General features: G+C 37.4%; 2 protein-coding genes across 2 annotated transcripts; both read left to right on the plus strand.

Moving 5' to 3' along the window:
* The first annotated feature begins 1,848 nt into the window (after positions 1-1,848).
* LOC128508885 (E3 ubiquitin-protein ligase TRIM39-like) lies at positions 1,849-10,365 on the plus strand. The gene is made up of 7 exons (XM_053480383.1): positions 1,849-1,998; positions 2,773-3,401; positions 4,083-4,178; positions 4,798-5,031; positions 9,157-9,304; positions 9,411-9,437; positions 9,613-10,365. The coding sequence occupies exons 2-7, from the start codon at positions 2,778-2,780 to the stop codon at positions 10,146-10,148; spliced, it is 1,665 nt and encodes a 554-aa protein (XP_053336358.1). The 5' UTR covers positions 1,849-1,998; positions 2,773-2,777; the 3' UTR covers positions 10,149-10,365.
* A 1,254-nt stretch (positions 10,366-11,619) lies between these two features.
* On the plus strand, positions 11,620-17,896 carry LOC128508430 (E3 ubiquitin-protein ligase TRIM39-like). The gene is made up of 5 exons (XM_053479771.1): positions 11,620-11,676; positions 12,338-12,571; positions 16,688-16,835; positions 16,942-16,968; positions 17,144-17,896. The coding sequence occupies exons 1-5, from the start codon at positions 11,620-11,622 to the stop codon at positions 17,677-17,679; spliced, it is 1,002 nt and encodes a 333-aa protein (XP_053335746.1). The 3' UTR covers positions 17,680-17,896.
* The last annotated feature ends 1,148 nt before the right edge of the window (positions 17,897-19,044 follow it).

Consider the following 19,044-nt stretch of genomic DNA (forward strand, 5'->3'; position numbering starts at 1 on the left):
TCCAACTGTCCGTCTGATCGTTGTGTCATATACATTTTCCATATTTGGCAGACACCCTTACAGCGAGCTACACACAAGTAGAGAAATGTTGTGTAGTGTTCATCAAAAGTCTATCCTAATGCTAGCAAAAATAGGTCAGCGACTATCAAGTTTATTAATATCAATTTTATTTGCATAGCGCTTTTAACAATGGTCATTGTCACATAGCAGCTGTAGGGAATGTAAATAATGCATAAAAATTCAAATGATTAGATTGTCCCCTGATATGCAAGCCCAGGGTGAAGGTGTCAAGGAAAAACTCCCAGAGATGGTAATAGGAAGAAACCTTGAGATGAACCAGATTCAACAGGGAACCCATCCTCATTTGGGTGACAACGGATAGCAGGAATTGTTCTGGAGTCAAACTGTGTGTTAGGCAGATGGAAGTTCAATATAACAGAATATGCAGAAGGGGGCTCCCTGGGAAGTAAAGCAACCACTCACTCCACTGTCAACAAACCTGAGTGTGAAATGAGAGTAGGAAAGACAGTATCCAAACATACCAGTTCGGCATAATATATATATATATATATATATATATATATATATATATATATATATATATATATATATATATATATATATATATATATATATAAATTTATTCATTTATCCAAAATGCCTGGCTAAATAAATAGGTTTTTAACACAGAGACTGTGTCTGAGTCATGAAGATTAACTGGAGGGCTATTCCATAACCTTGGGCTTTGTAAAAACAAAGCTATACCCAGTTAGAGACATAGGAAGCTGCTGAGCTGACATGGTGGTAAGTAACGCTTAGAGGGCACAACGTACAGTAAGTATCTTGTAGCCATGAGCTTGAAAAAGTTTGTACCATTTTATCACAATTTGCAGGATGTTTACACAGGCCACCTGTCTGAACCATTACAGTGAAATCACAACATGTTTGAATTCCAAATAATTGGTTGAACCATTTCACATGGAAAAGGTTTTAAGGCCAAGTGACTCAACAAACCCCTAGATCATATGACAATGTTTGCTTGCTGTATACACATGCTTTTATGTAGCTTAATATTAAGTAGTAAACTAATACTAATATAGTAAACGTATTATAAGTTATATAAACTGCTATACATGAAATATTATCCTTACTTTGTTTTTTGAAAAAAGTCTTAATAAATACATTAACTATTCAAAACCAGGTTTGAGGATATTATGTCCTTTAGTTACTCATTTATGACCCTGTCTGTAAAAACATAGCTACATTTTTAATTATTTTTTCCTTACTTTTTTTAATGTAGAAAACAGTGATTCACAAAAAAAAAAAAAAAAAGTCTTTAACCGGGCTTTTACAGACAGGGTCACATTTTCTCACATATTTGTTTACGCGCATGAAGATGCTATGGTTACCACCCACACACAAACTGTTCTCTAACACATTAATCACTTAAATGTTTCTCAGTGTCACCAAAACAATATTTTATGGCAACTGAAATATCACACCAGAAACATAATTATTGTCGTTCAAATTTCTGAAGGGATCTTATTTGTAAGCCATTCAAAACACTTAGTGAATAAAATGCTGATGAGAAAAACAAATTTAAAAACAGCACCAATGTTCTCCTTGGAAACAATAAAATATGACAGACTGAAAGAAAAATAAGTATTCGGTCTATGTCAGCATATAATTGTGTGACTTTATTCCTTTTGTAGGGTTTTTTTCCATGACGAAGCAGACATTGCAAATATTTACCTAGTGTAGTTAGCCAACTTAGCTTAACCCAGAAGTGGAAAATGAAACTAACCTTTTCTAGGAATGAAAGTTTATGCAATCACATTTAAAACACACCCACAAACACGCATAAGGAAAACATTTGAACAAAGGAGCGAGTAATTTGGATGAAATGAAACTCAGATGGCCTACTTATACAGATGTGTATGAACAGGATAAGGAAAGACCAGATCACAGAAACAAGAAAAGGATTAGAACTACACTAAGGTAAATATGATTTAAATTTTTCTTTTTTCTTTTTTGTAATATGCCAATTGGCAAGTAAATTCACATCGATATATAATTTAAAGTTATTAGTTATTACTCATCAGGGTAAAAAATCCAAATACCAAATTTCATTAACAGTATGTTTAAAACAAACATTTGCATACAATTCGGGCTCTAACTGAAAGGTAATTATGGAAACTAAAAGCACAGTTATTATCTTATTAACTTAATAACTGTTCTTTGAGACGTGCACCTGTTTTATTCGTCTAAGTCTACACTCAGCTTTTTATTAAATGCGTTGTAAAAGGGCAGCACAATGATTGGCAACATTGATTCCTGGTAGTTTCAGGTAACTATGTGTATGGATCTGTACATGTTACCCAAATTAGAATAGAATTCATAATGCCATTCATTGCTATTTTATCAGTAATACTTGCCATAGCCATTGTATACATTCCTGACAAACCAACATCAAGAAAAAAAAACGTTTCCAAACAGTAATATTGTAAACACAACGTTAAAAAAAAATTTGAATTGTCTTACAAAATCCCACATGACCGCTCGCTCTTAAAAAGAACCTTAACAACCATAAAAACAGCCAAACATGCAGCTGCTCTATATTTAACAGTATCATATAAGGAAACTTTTAAAAAATTATAAACAAGTTGCTCTTTCAAAAAACCCATAGACTGTAGAATGTGCTATATTAACTGTTTTGCTTCAGATGTGGTGCCTAGTATAGCTAAATTACCAGTCTGTTTAATTTTTTAACAGACAACATGGATTTCCTTCATCAAATCAGAACTCTGAGCCCCTTTCCATCATTTCCACCTTCCTCCACTTCTCTAAGTGACATGCCCGTGTCCATCTTGCAACACCTTAAATGTTCCATTTGCTTTGACCTGCTGAAGGACCCTGTCACTACCTCCTGTGGTCACACGTTCTGCATGGAGTGCTTGGATCGCCACATGAATTATAACGATCTGATCTGCCCATTATGCAAGCAACATATTAAGTCCAGACCAGAAGTAAACATTGTCTTTAGAGATGTTGTGAACGAATTCCTCAAGGCCCAGGAGCCCAGCCCAGATAGGTTTACTGGACAGCCCGGGGAGGTCCCCTGCGACATTTGTCCTGATAGTCACAAAAATAAAGCAGTCAAGTCATGTCTGATGTGCTTGTTGTCATACTGCAATAGACATCTTAAAAGACACCACAGCAAGTTACGTTCCAAAGGGCATAAGCTGGTGGCACCACTAAACGAGCTGGATCAGCGGGCATGTATGGTCCACGGCAGACCTCTGGAGCTATATGTGGTCAGTGAAGAAAAGTTAATCTGCAGTCTCTGTGTCCGAAACGGGATACATGTAGTGTCTGTAGAGGAAGAAAAAGACAATAAGCAGGTAAAAAAAAAAAATCCATGCTATGATTTTTCTGATTTGTAATTTGTTTGCATTTGCTTTTAAGTTTTGAAGTACTTCTTTGGAGTGGAAATATAAAAATGTTAACCTTAAAAAAAAAAAAAGGTTGTGTTAAACTAAATTAAATATGATTTATATTTCATAATATTTGCATGAAATACTGGTTTTGCCATTGATGTGAAACTTACAAATATATAATAACATAATCAAGCTATGAGAAACTTTTTAGGTTAGGTTGTTCCTAGGCATGCAGTGAGTAAAACCCTTAACAAATGTTAATGTAAAATAAATAATTATAGAACCCACCCTTCCATAGGCTTCATCACTAAAATATTTGCAGCACACTGTTCTTTTTTTGACTCAGTGTAGTCTGTTAAATGAATGATGTCAGTTTAACAAACAAAATAACAGGCAAAGAATTGGCTATTCTATGAAAAAAATGTTGATGAATTTGTCTGTTGATTCATATAGCATATTTATTTTATATGATATTGATTTACAAGGTTGGAAAGCAAGATCCTGTTTAGGGTAACAAAGGCCTAGCACCTACAGTATTTTAGTGATGGAAGGTCATTTTAACATTATTGTTTAATGTTTAAGCTTACAGAGGCATACACAGCGATTTTAGAAACACCTTGTAACATATACTCTATTTCCTCACAGGCAGAGCTGGACTCTGTTATGAGCGACATAACACAGAGAATACAGCAGAGAGAGGAGAACGTGAAAGAGTTGGACAATTCTGCAGAAAACTGCCTGGTAAGTCTTCATAACTAACATACTGTCGTGGCCAAAGGTTTTGAGAATGACCCAAATATTAATTTTTACAAAGTCTGCTGCTTTAGTGATTTTAGATAATTTTTTGTCAGATGTTACTATGGTATACTGAAGTATATTTAAAAGAATGTCATAAGTGTCAAAAGCTTTTTACATTACGTTTATGCAAAAAGTCAATAATTTCAGTGTTGACCCTTCTTTTTCAAGACCTCTGCAATTCATCCTGGCATGCTGTCGGTCAACTTCTAGGCCACATCCTGACTTATGGCAGCCCTTTCTTGCATAATTATAATTAATTATACATCTGACAGAAAAAATATCTAAAAATTAACCTTATAAAGGATTAAATATTGTGGACTGCATAAAATATTCTGATAAATGCATCAATACAAAACAATTATTTGAACTACTCCTGATAGTACTATACTAATTTAAGCAGAGCAGCAGAATTTAAACAGAGCAGCACCTTCCTATTAATCAAATATAATCAGAGAATAATCAGTAGAAAATAAACCTTGAAAGGAAAACTACCCTTCACATGAATACAGTTTTTATGAAACAAAATTAATGCTAATCAAATCCGCTAATCAAATCATTACAGGCTCTGATTCACCAGGACACAAATGAAATTAAAAAGATTTTCAACGCCATAAAGAAGGCAGTTCAGACAGCAGAAGATGAGGTGCTGAGCCCTTTAGAGGACCGGAGAAGACAGGTGGAGGAGGAGGCAGAGGAGAAGAAAAAGGGTTTAAAGGAAAATATAACCATACTAAGTAAACATATCTCAGATTTAAAAAAACTGAGAAATGAAGAAGACCCTGTATTCTTCCTGCAGGTCAGCAACTAATTAATTGTCCTGTTTTTATCAGATTTTTATTTATTTATTCAAACAGTATAATTTATCTCATGATTAAGTTTACTGCATTACATTTTTTTGTAAAACAATGTATACAGTAGGTTTCTAAGGTCTGTTTAAATTATTAATTTAAAACCTAAATATTAATTTAAGTGCTTTACATAAATAATAAAATTATATAAAAAGACATAATTAAAATAACATCACACACATACTGTATCTAATCAAACAGAATATATAAAATTAACATCTCATGTTTGTTTAAACACCAAAGAAAACATGTGAGTCTTACGATGGGACTTAAACACCCTTAGTGATGTGGCCTCACGAATAGTCAAGGGTAGGTTATTTCACAATTTGGGTGCCCTGTGGCCTCCTCCCAGTTGGATGTGCCAAGAACACCTCCTTATGGAAGCGTTACTAGATGCTTAAACTACCTCAACTGACTCCTCTTTACGATTCTACTCTGAGTTTCACATGGATGACTGATCTTCTTATTCTATCTCTAAGAGAAAAGCCAGCTACCCTTGTGAGAAAACCAATTTTAGCCACTTGTATTCATGATCTTATCCTTTCAAACAAAGATCGACCAGTAAATTGAAAGCTGTTCCTTTTGGCACAACAATACCGCCAACCTCATGCCAACCCCTCTGGCCAACCACACACTTCATTGTCTCATCACTCGTCTCATCACTCATAAAAAAAAACCCTGAGACACCTAAACTTCTTCACTTGCTGCAATGAGTAGCATTATACCTGGGGTAGAAAATCAATTTCTTGAACCACATGGTTCATCCTCGCGGTTTAACACTCAGCTGCAAACCAATTCAGTGAGCACTGCAGGGCAACTGCAGACTGATGATAACATCAAGACCACATCATCCACAAAAAGCAGCAATGCAATCCTCAGCCCACCAAACTGCATACTCTCTCCTCCATGACTGCGCTTTGATATCCTATCTATGAAAATCAAAAACAGAATTGGTGACAGAGCACAGCCCTGGTGGAGGACAACAGCCTCTAGAAACAAGTCCGACTTGACTGGCAAGATCGCGAACACAGCTCTCACTTTAAGTTTAAAGGCATTGGATGGACCTCAGAAGTGACCCCCTCACCCATACTCTCGCAGGACCTCACTGCAATGTCAAAGAGGTTTATTAACTAAGACAGGCCCTAAGTCTTCAGCATTTCCGGACAGATCTTATCAACTCAGGGGGCTTTGTCACCATAGAGTTGATTGACTACCTCAGTGACCTCACATCAACCATCCGCCATCATCGAACTCTGCCTCTGCAACAGAGGGTGGATTAGTTGAGTTCAGGAGTTTCTCAAAGTGCTTTTTCCACCGCCCAATTACCTCCTCAGTCAAAGTTTTACAGTGCCTCCGGAGCCCCTGAGATAACATATAAGTGTTGGCTTCCTTTTTCAGTTGGACAGCTTTGCTGACCACAGGTGTCCACCATGCTGTTTGAGGGTTACCGGCCTTTGAGGTACCCAGGACCTTAAGACCATAGCTCTCAGCTGCTTCAGTAATAGAAGTTTTTTAACATTGACCACTCTGATTCAATGCCACAGAGATGCTGTAAAACCTCCGCTAGAGGTTGGAATTGAAGACCTCCTGGACAGGGGCCTCCCATAGATGTTCCCAATTCACGCGCACTACTCGTTTGCGATCACCAGGTCTGTCCATGGGCCTTCCTTTGCCACCTTGCCCAACTCACCTCTAGATAAGAAAAAAAATAAGAAAAAAACCCCCAGAAAATCACATTGTAGAATTTTAAAGAATTTGGTTGAAAATTATGGTGAAAAATATACAAGGGCAACATGGACTTTCAACTCCCTCCAAAGATTTTCTATGGGTTTGAGATCTGGAGACTGGCTAGCTCACTTCAGGACCTTGAAATGCTCCATTGAAAATGCGGTGTGTTTGGGATCATTGTCATCCTGAAAGACTTAGCCACGTTTCATCTTCAATGCCCTTGCTGATGGAAGGAGGTTTTCACTCAAAAGCTCACAATACATGGCCCCATTCATTCTTTTCTTTACACAGATCAGTCGTCCTGGTCGCTTTGCAGAAAAACAGCCCAAAATCATGATGTTTCCACCCCCATGCTTCACAGTAGGTATGGTGTTCTTTGGATGCAACTAAGCATTCTTTCTCCTCCAGTCACGAGAAGTAAGTTTTTACCAAACGGTTCTATTTTGGCCTGACCATATGACATTATCCCAATTCCCTTCTGGATCATATAAATGCTCTCTAGCAAACTTCAGATGGGCCTGGACGTGAACTGGCTTAAGCAGGGGGACACGTCTGGCACTGCAGGATTTGAGTCCCTGGCGGCGCAGCGTGTTACTGATGGTGGACTTTGTTACTTTGGTCCCAGCTCTCTGCAGGTCATTCACTAGGTCCCCCCGTGTGGATCTAGGATTTTTGCTCACAGTTTTTGTGGTCATTTTGACCCCACGGGGTGAGATCTTGAGTGGAGCCCCAGATCGAGGGAGATTATCAGTAGTTTTGTATGTCTTCCATTTTCTAATAATTGCTCCCACAGTTGATTTCTTCACACCAAGCTGTTTACCTATTGCAGATTGTGGCTTCCCACACAATTTTGTTTCTGGTGTGCTTTGACAGCTCTTTGGTCTTGGCCATAGTGGAGTTTGAGTCTGACTGTTTGAGGTTCTGGACAGATATCTTTTATACTGATAACAATTCAATCAGATGCCATTAAAACAGGGAACGAGTGGAGGACAGAGGATCCAACAAGAATACAGAGGAAATTACCAATTAATCCTTTAAAAAAAACTACAATGAGATTTTCTGGATTTTTTTTCTTATTTTGTGTCTCATAGTTGAGGTACCTATGATGAAAATTACAGGCCTCTTTCATATTTTTAAGTGAGAGAACATGCGCAATTGGTAGCTGACTAATTACATTTTGCCCCACTGTATGTACAGTATGCATGTCCATATTTACGTACAGTGAAACCTTGGATTACAAGCATAAATTGTTTGTAATTTATTAAAAATATAAATACATCAAAATAATTAACACAGAATATAAAATAAAAATTAACTTGCACTTTACCTTTAAAAAAAGTAAAAAATAAATCCCAACAGATAAGTGTTTCTGTGCCTGTGCGTGCAGGCGCTGTGTGTGTGTGTGTGTGTGTGTGTGTGTGTGTGTGTGTGTGAATCTAAAGTAAGCTCCCCTCTCCCCCTTCTCGTCTTACACAGTTACCATTCCTCCACTCTTTTCACACACGCGCACATACACAACGGAAACACTGTTTTATTGGAAAAATAATCAAAAAAGTAAAAATAAAACAAATTAACCTGCACTCCACCTTTGAATCGCGACAGAGCAGTGTTTCTGTGTAGAGCAAAGAGAAAGAGTGTGTGTCTGTGAAAGCAAAAGTAGGAGGGGTGTGTGTGTGTCTGTGTGTGTGTGTGTGTTGCACATTGTCCAATTACGCTTGCGCACACAGACACATAGAGCAGGCTCAGCCTTGAACAGATGGAGAAAATGGATTTTTAACACCTCTAATGAAACTGCTTTTGCTTTACACACACGCTGTACACACACGCATACAGACACAAAATAAAATATGTTTTACGCACACACACATGGTCACAGTGTTATAGTAAACAGTACATGCGTGCCCGGATGTTGATTATACCAGTAAGAGACGCGGACTAAGACCCAGCAGGGGAGACGATTACCCACAATTCCGCAGCGCAAAAGAAAGAAAAACCTTTGGCTCAGTTGTGATCACATGATGCTCGGCGTCAAAACAAGAAGCGCATGCGTGATACATGATACTTGGTACTCGTAAACCAAGACTTCTTCATTTTCCAAGTCAAAATTTATAAAAAATCTTTGCTTGTCTTGCGAAACCGCGCTACTCGAAACTCGCTTTGCTTTTGTCCATTAATAATAAAATTAAGTGTTGTGGAATTTTTTATGAAGTTACAGTACTTTCTGTTACATTACAACTTTTTGAAACTGTTATTTCCTTATGAGCCTTTCTTTTTTTTTCCTTTTACAGTATTCAAAAAAGTCTTATATCTAGCAGGAAACTTACTTCCTTTTTCCTTATTGTAAGAGTTATCCTTCTGGCACAATGGTGGATAACAACAAGGACTGGACTTCTGTTTCCTTGGATACTTATTTGAATTTTGGCACAACAAGGAGCATTGAGGTGACCATGATGGCTAATATTAAGGACGAGTTTGAGAAACTCTCTAAAATGGGTGAGGGCAAATAGCTTTTATTTATTTTCACGCAAATGTATTTTAAACTTGCTTTGTTATCAGTGTGAGGACAATTTATTTAATACATTTTTCTTTTACCCTTTAGAATGTTTACGCATTAAGAAATTTGGAGGTAAGTACAAGTTATTATTATGGTAATTATCAAACCTAGGTCTGGAATGTATATATATATATATTAAAAATTTAAAAATAAAATAGGAATAACCAGTAAATTTACAATAAGCACTGCATTTGATAACTGTTAAAATTATTGATTTGATTCATGATATACATCTCTGATCTTTCAGTGGATGTGACTTTGGATCCAGAAACTGCTCATTCACAGCTCCAAATTTCTGATGACAAGAGAGAGGTGAAATTTTCTGTGGAAAAAAGTGATTCACCTGATTGCCCCAACAGGTTTGATATGTTTGGCAGCGTTTTGGGACAGAACTGTCTGACTGAAGGCAGAGCCTTCTGGGTAGTGAAGGTTGGGAATAAACGAGGCTGGGACATTGGGGTGGCAAAAGAGGAGGCCAACAGGAAGGGTGCACTCTTCCTCAAACCAAGCCAAGGATACTGGGCTATTGTGCATTATGATGGTGACAAATATGCAGCTCTGGAAGACCCCCCCACCCTGCTGTCCCTTTCAAATAAACCCTGTGAAATAGGCGTGTTTGTTGATTGCAGTGAGAAGTTGGTCTCTTTTTATGACATGGAAGCAAAAACTCACATTTATACATTTACTGACTGTGCTTTCGGAGAAGCTTTAAGGCCCTACTTTAGTCCTCACCTTAACCATGATGAGAATTTGGTTATCTGCTCAGTCAATCCCAGTAATTAACATCACTGTATAGAAAAGGGTGATTTCTATATAACTGTAAACCCAAAACTATGCTGTACAATCAAATTCCTAGACATTATTTTTTTATTTATTTTTTTATATGGAATATATATCAATATACTGTATGGAATCAATGCAATATATCACTGGAACTGGTTACTCAAAAGATCTTATGTGGTTAATAAAGTCACTAAGGCATAAAAGATGTATAGAGAAATGCATTATGTCTCGTCTGTCTACCATAGAGGGCTGGTTGGGGGTCACATTCTGTGTGTTCTCCACAAGGGACCTTGTGTAAATTGTGGTAGAAGGGTTGGGAAGCACTGCTTTAAACAAAGGCACAGAAAGTACAAGCTTTTTTTTACTTTCCACTTTCATTACAGACTTTTAGCAAAAACAATTACAGATTATATACTTCACTCATGAATGGACTCTCTCGCAATTATTGGGAAATACTTATATTGAAAATGCAAAACATACCTGTCCCATAGCCTTTGCACATATTTCCAATTTTGACAATATTAAATACTCTTGTATTGGGTCTGTTGGCCTACACTTGATGAGAGTAAGCTGAAGCTTCATAAGGCAAAAAAACTTTCAGGCACCTGTTATAATTTGTTTCAAAAGGCTTAAAGTGTCCAAAGTACAGGGCTTTGTACAAGGTCCCTTTAAATGCTGAGTGAATATGGAGGTAAATATTGAATGTTTCCACATGATCAGAGTACAGACGAATTAAAACAACCAATCGTAACTTAAATATTTTCTGTAATCTGTCCTGAATTCTCTTATCAATACTTAAAGGTAATTTTGAGTTACCCTTAATGTTGCCATGTCAGGCAATCAACTCTAGCATGGTTACAGAGCTAATGTCCATTAACAGAATTGCAAAAATATCACATAACATATACATGTATCCATAGTCGTACTGAGAGCAACTTACCTGCAACGTACAGCAAGCTCAATTGTTGTTGAGAGTATGCTTTCAATAGAACCAATAACAGAACTTATAACAGAGCCATTGTTTTTTGTTTTGTGCACGAAAGTAGAAATTCTACAATTATAATTTTTATCTATCTGTCTTAAACATTGATCACGTAAGTACACTATACAGCTTTGGGGGCAGGAAATATTCTGTACAGCATAGGCTAACCTGAAAAAAAAAATTTGTGCACATGCACATGTTAATAATAACTTTAATACCCCTAACAAAACCTTGCTCATCGATTCATGATAATCAAGGTAATATTGTCAACTAAGTGTGCTTTCAAGTTTTTGTTTTCTTTGCAAGACCTACCACAGAGGCAGGAAATTCTTATTAGAAAATTACAGTAAGTTATTATGTGCCACACCTTGGTGTGAAGCACTAAAACAAATATGAAACCACGCCTCCAGGAACTTGGGGTGAATTTTAAGGAAGCACTTACTGTAGGCACTGTGACTGGAGTGTAAGATATGGGGAACTTTGTCTGTTATGTTAGGGTGGACAATTCTGCAGAAAGAGTTGGACAATTCTGCAGAAAACTGCCTGGTAAGTCTTCATAACTTTTTTTTTTTTTTTTTTTTTTTTTTTGTAAGTCTTCATAACTAACATACTGTCGTGGCCAAAGGTTTTGAGAATGACCCAAATATTAATTTTTACAAAGTCTGCTGCTTTAGTGATTTTAGATAATTTTTTGTCAGATGTTACTATGGTATACTGAAGTATATTTAAAAGAATGTCATAAGTGTCAAAAGCTTTTTACATTACGTTTATGCAAAAAGTCAATAATTTCAGTGTTGACCCTTCTTTTTCAAGACCTCTGCAATTCATCCTGGCATGCTGTCGGTCAACTTCTAGGCCACATCCTGACTTATGGCAGCCCTTTCTTGCATAATTATAATTAATTATACATCTGACAGAAAAAATATCTAAAAATTAACCTTATAAAGGATTAAATATTGTGGACTGCATAAAATATTCTGATAAATGCATCAATACAAAACAATTATTTGAACTACTCCTGATAGTACTATACTAATTTAAGCAGAGCAGCAGAATTTAAACAGAGCAGCACCTTCCTATTAATCAAATATAATCAGAGAATAATCAGTAGAAAATAAACCTTGAAAGGAAAACTACCCTTCACATGAATACAGTTTTTATGAAACAAAATTAATGCTAATCAAATCCGCTAATCAAATCATTACAGGCTCTGATTCACCAGGACACAAATGAAATTAAAAAGATTTTCAACGCCATAAAGAAGGCAGTTCAGACAGCAGAAGATGAGGTGCTGAGCCCTTTAGAGGACCGGAGAAGACAGGTGGAGGAGGAGGCAGAGGAGAAGAAAAAGGGTTTAAAGGAAAATATAACCATACTGAGTAAACATATCTCAGATTTAAAAAAACTGAGAAATGAAGAAGACCCTGTATTCTTCCTGCAGGTCAGCAACTAATTAATTGTCCTGTTTTTATCAGATTTTTATTTATTTATTCAAACAGTATAATTTATCTCATGATTAAGTTTACTGCATTACATTTTTTTGTAAAACAATGTATACAGTAGGTTTCTAAGGTCTGTTTAAATTATTAATTTAAAACCTAAATATTAATTTAAATGCTTTACATAAATAATAAAATTATATAAAAAGACATAATTAAAATAACATCACACACATACTGTATCTAATCAAACAGAATATATAAAATTAACATCTCATGTTTGTTTAAACACCAAAGAAAACATGTGAGTCTTACGATGGGACTTAAACACCCTTAGTGATGTGGCCTCACGAATAGTCAAGGGTAGGTTATTTCACAATTTGGGTGCCCTGTGGCCTCCTCCCAGTTGGATGTGCCAAGAACACCTCCTTATGGAAGCGTTACTAGATGCTTAAACTACCTCAACTGACTCCTCTTTACGATTCTACTCTGAGTTTCACATGGATGACTGATCTTCTTATTCTATCTCTAAGAGAAAAGCCAGCTACCCTTGTGAGAAAACCAATTTTAGCCACTTGTATTCATGATCTTATCCTTTCAAACAAAGATCGACCAGTAAATTGAAAGCTGTTCCTTTTGGCACAACAATACCGCCAACCTCATGCCAACCCCTCTGGCCAACCACACACTTCATTGTCTCATCACTCGTCTCATCACTCATAAAAAAAAACCCTGAGACACCTAAACTTCTTCACTTGCTGCAATGAGTAGCATTATACCTGGGGTAGAAAATCAATTTCTTGAACCACATGGTTCATCCTCGCGGTTTAACACTCAGCTGCAAACCAATTCAGTGAGCACTGCAGGGCAACTGCAGACTGATGATAACATCAAGACCACATCATCCACAAAAAGCAGCAATGCAATCCTCAGCCCACCAAACTGCATACTCTCTCCTCCATGACTGCGCTTTGATATCCTATCTATGAAAATCAAAAACAGAATTGGTGACAGAGCACAGCCCTGGTGGAGGACAACAGCCTCTAGAAACAAGTCCGACTTGACTGGCAAGATCGCGAACACAGCTCTCACTTTAAGTTTAAAGGCATTGGATGGACCTCAGAAGTGACCCCCTCACCCATACTCTCGCAGGACCTCACTGCAATGTCAAAGAGGTTTATTAACTAAGACAGGCCCTAAGTCTTCAGCATTTCCGGACAGATCTTATCAACTCAGGGGGCTTTGTCACCATAGAGTTGATTGACTACCTCAGTGACCTCACATCAACCATCCGCCATCATCGAACTCTGCCTCTGCAACAGAGGGTGGATTAGTTGAGTTCAGGAGTTTCTCAAAGTGCTTTTTCCACCGCCCAATTACCTCCTCAGTCAAAGTTTTACAGTGCCTCCGGAGCCCCTGAGATAACATATAAGTGTTGGCTTCCTTTTTCAGTTGGACAGCTTTGCTGACCACAGGTGTCCACCATGCTGTTTGAGGGTTACCGGCCTTTGAGGTACCCAGGACCTTAAGACCATAGCTCTCAGCTGCTTCAGTAATAGAAGTTTTTTAACATTGACCACTCTGATTCAATGCCACAGAGATGCTGTAAAACCTCCGCTAGAGGTTGGAATTGAAGACCTCCTGGACAGGGGCCTCCCATAGATGTTCCCAATTCACGCGCACTACTCGTTTGCGATCACCAGGTCTGTCCATGGGCCTTCCTTTGCCACCTTGCCCAACTCACCTCTAGATAAGAAAAAAAATAAGAAAAAAACCCCCAGAAAATCACATTGTAGAATTTTAAAGAATTTGGTTGAAAATTATGGTGAAAAATATACAAGGGCAACATGGACTTTCAACTCCCTCCAAAGATTTTCTATGGGTTTGAGATCTGGAGACTGGCTAGCTCACTTCAGGACCTTGAAATGCTCCATTGAAAATGCGGTGTGTTTGGGATCATTGTCATCCTGAAAGACTTAGCCACGTTTCATCTTCAATGCCCTTGCTGATGGAAGGAGGTTTTCACTCAAAAGCTCACAATACATGGCCCCATTCATTCTTTTCTTTACACAGATCAGTCGTCCTGGTCGCTTTGCAGAAAAACAGCCCAAAATCATGATGTTTCCACCCCCATGCTTCACAGTAGGTATGGTGTTCTTTGGATGCAACTAAGCATTCTTTCTCCTCCAGTCACGAGAAGTAAGTTTTTACCAAACGGTTCTATTTTGGCCTGACCATATGACATTATCCCAATTCCCTTCTGGATCATATAAATGCTCTCTAGCAAACTTCAGATGGGCCTGGACGTGAACTGGCTTAAGCAGGGGGACACGTCTGGCACTGCAGGATTTGAGTCCCTGGCGGCGCAGCGTGTTACTGATGGTGGACTTTGTTACTTTGGTCCCAGCTCTCTGCAGGTCATTCACTAGGTCCCCCCGTGTGGATCTAGGATTTTTGCTCACAGTTTTTGTGGTCATTTTGACCCCACGGGGTGAGATCTTGAGTGGAGCCCCAGATCGAGGGAGATTATCAGTAGTTTTGTATGTCTTCCATTTTCTAATAATTGCTCCCACAGTTGATTTCTTCACACCAAGCTGTTTACCTATTGCAGATTGTGGCTTCCCACACAATTTTGTTTCTGGTGTGCTTTGACAGCTCTTTGGTCTTGGCCATAGTGGAGTTTGAGTCTGACTGTTTGAGGTTCTGGACAGATATCTTTTATACTGATAACAATTCAATCAGATGCCATTAAAACAGGGAACGAGTGGAGGACAGAGGATCCAACAAGAATACAGAGGAAATTACCAATTAATCCTTTAAAAAAAACTACAATGAGATTTTCTGGATTTTTTTTCTTATTTTGTGTCTCATAGTTGAGGTACCTATGATGAAAATTACAGGCCTCTTTCATATTTTTAAGTGAGAGAACATGCGCAATTGGTAGCTGACTAATTACATTTTGCCCCACTGTATGTACAGTATGCATGTCCATATTTACGTACAGTGAAACCTTGGATTACAAGCATAAATTGTTTGTAATTTATTAAAAATATAAATACATCAAAATAATTAACACAGAATATAAAATAAAAATTAACTTGCACTTTACCTTAAAAAAAAGTAAAAAAAAAATCCCAACAGATAAGTGTTTCTGTGCCTGTGCGTGCAGGCGCTGTGTGTGTGTGTGTGTGTGTGTGTGTGTGAATCTAAAGTAAGCTCCCCTCTCCCCCTTCTCGTCTTACACAGTTACCATTCCTCCACTCTTTTCACACACGCGCACATACACAACGGAAACACTGTTTTATTGGAAAAATAATCAAAAAAGTAAAAATAAAACAAATTAACCTGCACTCCACCTTTGAATCGCGACAGAGCAGTGTTTCTGTGTAGAGCAAAGAGAAAGAGTGTGTGTCTGTGAAAGCAAAAGTAGGAGGGGTGTGTGTGTGTCTGTGTGTGTGTGTGTGTGTTGCACATTGTCCAATTACGCTTGCGCACACAGACACATAGAGCAGGCTCAGCCTTGAACAGATGGAGAAAATGGATTTTTAACACCTCTAATGAAACTGCTTTTGCTTTACACACACGCTGTACACACACGCATACAGACACAAAATAAAATATGTTTTACGCACACACACATGGTCACAGTGTTATAGTAAACAGTACATGCGTGCCCGGATGTTGATTATACCAGTAAGAGACGCGGACTAAGACCCAGCAGGGGAGACGATTACCCACAATTCCGCAGCGCAAAAGAAAGAAAAACCTTTGGCTCAGTTGTGATCACATGATGCTCGGCGTCAAAACAAGAAGCGCATGCGTGATACATGATACTTGGTACTCGTAAACCAAGACTTCTTCATTTTCCAAGTCAAAATTTATAAAAAATCTTTGCTTGTCTTGCGAAACCGCGCTACTCGAAACTCGCTTTGCTTTTGTCCATTAATAATAAAATTAAGTGTTGTGGAATTTTTTATGAAGTTACAGTACTTTCTGTTACATTACAACTTTTTGAAACTGTTATTTCCTTATGAGCCTTTCTTTTTTTTTTCCTTTTACAGTATTCAAAAAAGTCTTATATCTAGCAGGAAACTTACTTCCTTTTTCCTTATTGTAAGAGTTATCCTTTTGGCACAATGGTGGATAACAACAAGGACTGGACTTCTGTTTCCTTGGATACTTATTTGAATTTTGGCACAACAAGGAGCATTGAGGTGACCATGATGGCTAATATTAAGGACGAGTTTGAGAAACTCTCTAAAATGGGTGAGGGCAAATAGCTTTTATTTATTTTCACGCAAATGTATTTTAAACTTGCTTTGTTATCAGTGTGAGGACAATTTATTTAATACATTTTTCTTTTACCCTTTAGAATGTTTACGCATTAAGAAATTTGGAGGTAAGTACAAGTTATTATTATGGTAATTATCAAACCTAGGTCTGGAATGTATATATATATATATTAAAAATTTAAAAATAAAATAGGAATAACCAGTAAATTTACAATAAGCACTGCATTTGATAACTGTTAAAATTATTGATTTGATTCATGATATACATCTCTGATCTTTCAGTGGATGTGACTTTGGATCCAGAAACTGCTCATTCACAGCTCCAAATTTCTGATGACAAGAGAGAGGTGAAATTTTCTGTGGAAAAAAGTGATTCACCTGATTGCCCCAACAGGTTTGATATGTTTGGCAGCGTTTTGGGACAGAACTGTCTGACTGAAGGCAGAGCCTTCTGGGTAGTGAAGGTTGGGAATAAACGAGGCTGGGACATTGGGGTGGCAAAAGAGGAGGCCAACAGGAAGGGTGCACTCTTCCTCAAACCAAGCCAAGGATACTGGGCTATTGTGCATTATGATGGTGACAAATATGCAGCTCTGGAAGACCCCCCCACCCTGCTGTCCCTTTCAAATAAACCCTGTGAAATAGGCGTGTTTGTTGATTGCAGTGAGAAGTTGGTCTCTTTTTATGACATGGAAGCAAAAACTCACATTTATACATTTACTGACTGTGCTTTCGGAGAAGCTTTAAGGCCCTACTTTAGTCCTCACCTTAACCATGATGAGAATTTGGTTATCTGCTCAGTCAATCCCAGTAATTAACATCACTGTATAGAAAAGGGTGATTTCTATATAACTGTAAACCCAAAACTATGCTGTACAATCAAATTCCTAGACATTATTTTTTTATTTATTTTTTTATATGGAATATATATCAATATACTGTATGGAATCAATGCAATATATCACTGGAACTGGTTACTCAAAAGATCTTATGTGGTTAATAAAGTCACTAAGGCATAAAAGATGTATAGAGAAATGCATTATGTCTCGTCTGTCTACCATAGAGGGCTGGTTGGGGGTCACATTCTGTGTGTTCTCCACAAGGGACCTTGTGTAAATTGTGGTAGAAGGGTTGGGAAGCACTGCTTTAAACAAAGGCACAGAAAGTACAAGCTTTTTTTTACTTTCCACTTTCATTACAGACTTTTAGCAAAAACAATTACAGATTATATACTTCACTCATGAATGGACTCTCTCGCAATTATTGGGAAATACTTATATTGAAAATGCAAAACATACCTGTCCCATAGCCTTTGCACATATTTCCAATTTTGACAATATTAAATACTCTTGTATTGGGTCTGTTGGCCTACACTTGATGAGAGTAAGCTGAAGCTTCATAAGGCAAAAAAACTTTCAGGCACCTGTTATAATTTGTTTCAAAAGGCTTAAAGTGTCCAAAGTACAGGGCTTTGTACAAGGTCCCTTTAAATGCTGAGTGAATATGGAGGTAAATATTGAATGTTTCCACATGATCAGAGTACAGACGAATTAAAACAACCAATCGTAACTTAAATATTTTCTGTAATCTGTCCTGAATTCTCTTATCAATACTTAAAGGTGATTTTGAGTTACCCTTAATGTTGCCATGTCAGGCAATCAACTCTAGCATGGTTACAGAGCTAATGTCCATTAACAGAATTGCAAAAATATCACATAACATATACATGTATCCATAGTCGTACTGAGAGCAACTTACCTGCAACGTACAGCAAGCTCAATTGTTGTTGAGAGTATGCTTTCAATAGAACCAATAACAGAACTTATAACAGAGCCATTGTTTTTTGTTTTGTGCACGAAAGTAGGAATTCTACAATTATAATTTTTATCTATCTGTCTTAAACATTGATCATGTAAGTACACTATACAGCTTTGGGGGCAGGAAATATTCTGTACAGCATAGGCTAACCTGAAAAAAAAAATTTGTGCACATGCACATGTTAATAATAACTTTAATACCCCTAACAAAACCTTGCTCATCAATTCATGATAATCAAGGTAATATTGTCAACTAAGTGTGCTTTCAAGTTTTTGTTTTCTTTGCAAGACCTACCACAGAGGCAGGAAATTCTTATTAGAAAATTACAGTAAGTTATTATGTGCCACACCTTGGTGTGAAGCACT

Source organism: Clarias gariepinus, chromosome 20, assembly GCF_024256425.1.
Source record: "Clarias gariepinus isolate MV-2021 ecotype Netherlands chromosome 20, CGAR_prim_01v2, whole genome shotgun sequence".
Classification (NCBI taxonomy): Eukaryota; Metazoa; Chordata; class Actinopteri; order Siluriformes; family Clariidae; genus Clarias; species Clarias gariepinus.

Bases quoted from the DNA above. Each gene is read 5' to 3' on its own strand.
- LOC128508885 (XM_053480383.1), top strand. From the start codon at position 2,778: ATGGATTTCCTTCATCAAATCAGAACTCTGAGCCCCTTTCCATCATTT. The intron at 4,179-4,797 runs GTAAGTCTTCAT...AAATCATTACAG, and splicing joins ATTCTGCAGAAAACTGCCTG to GCTCTGATTCACCAGGACAC. The intron at 9,305-9,410 runs GTGAGGGCAAAT...TTTACCCTTTAG, and splicing joins TGAGAAACTCTCTAAAATGG to AATGTTTACGCATTAAGAAA.
- LOC128508430 (XM_053479771.1), top strand. From the start codon at position 11,620: ATGTTAGGGTGGACAATTCTGCAGAAAGAGTTGGACAATTCTGCAGAA. The intron at 12,572-16,687 runs GTCAGCAACTAA...CCTTATTGTAAG, and splicing joins ACCCTGTATTCTTCCTGCAG to AGTTATCCTTTTGGCACAAT. The intron at 16,836-16,941 runs GTGAGGGCAAAT...TTTACCCTTTAG, and splicing joins TGAGAAACTCTCTAAAATGG to AATGTTTACGCATTAAGAAA.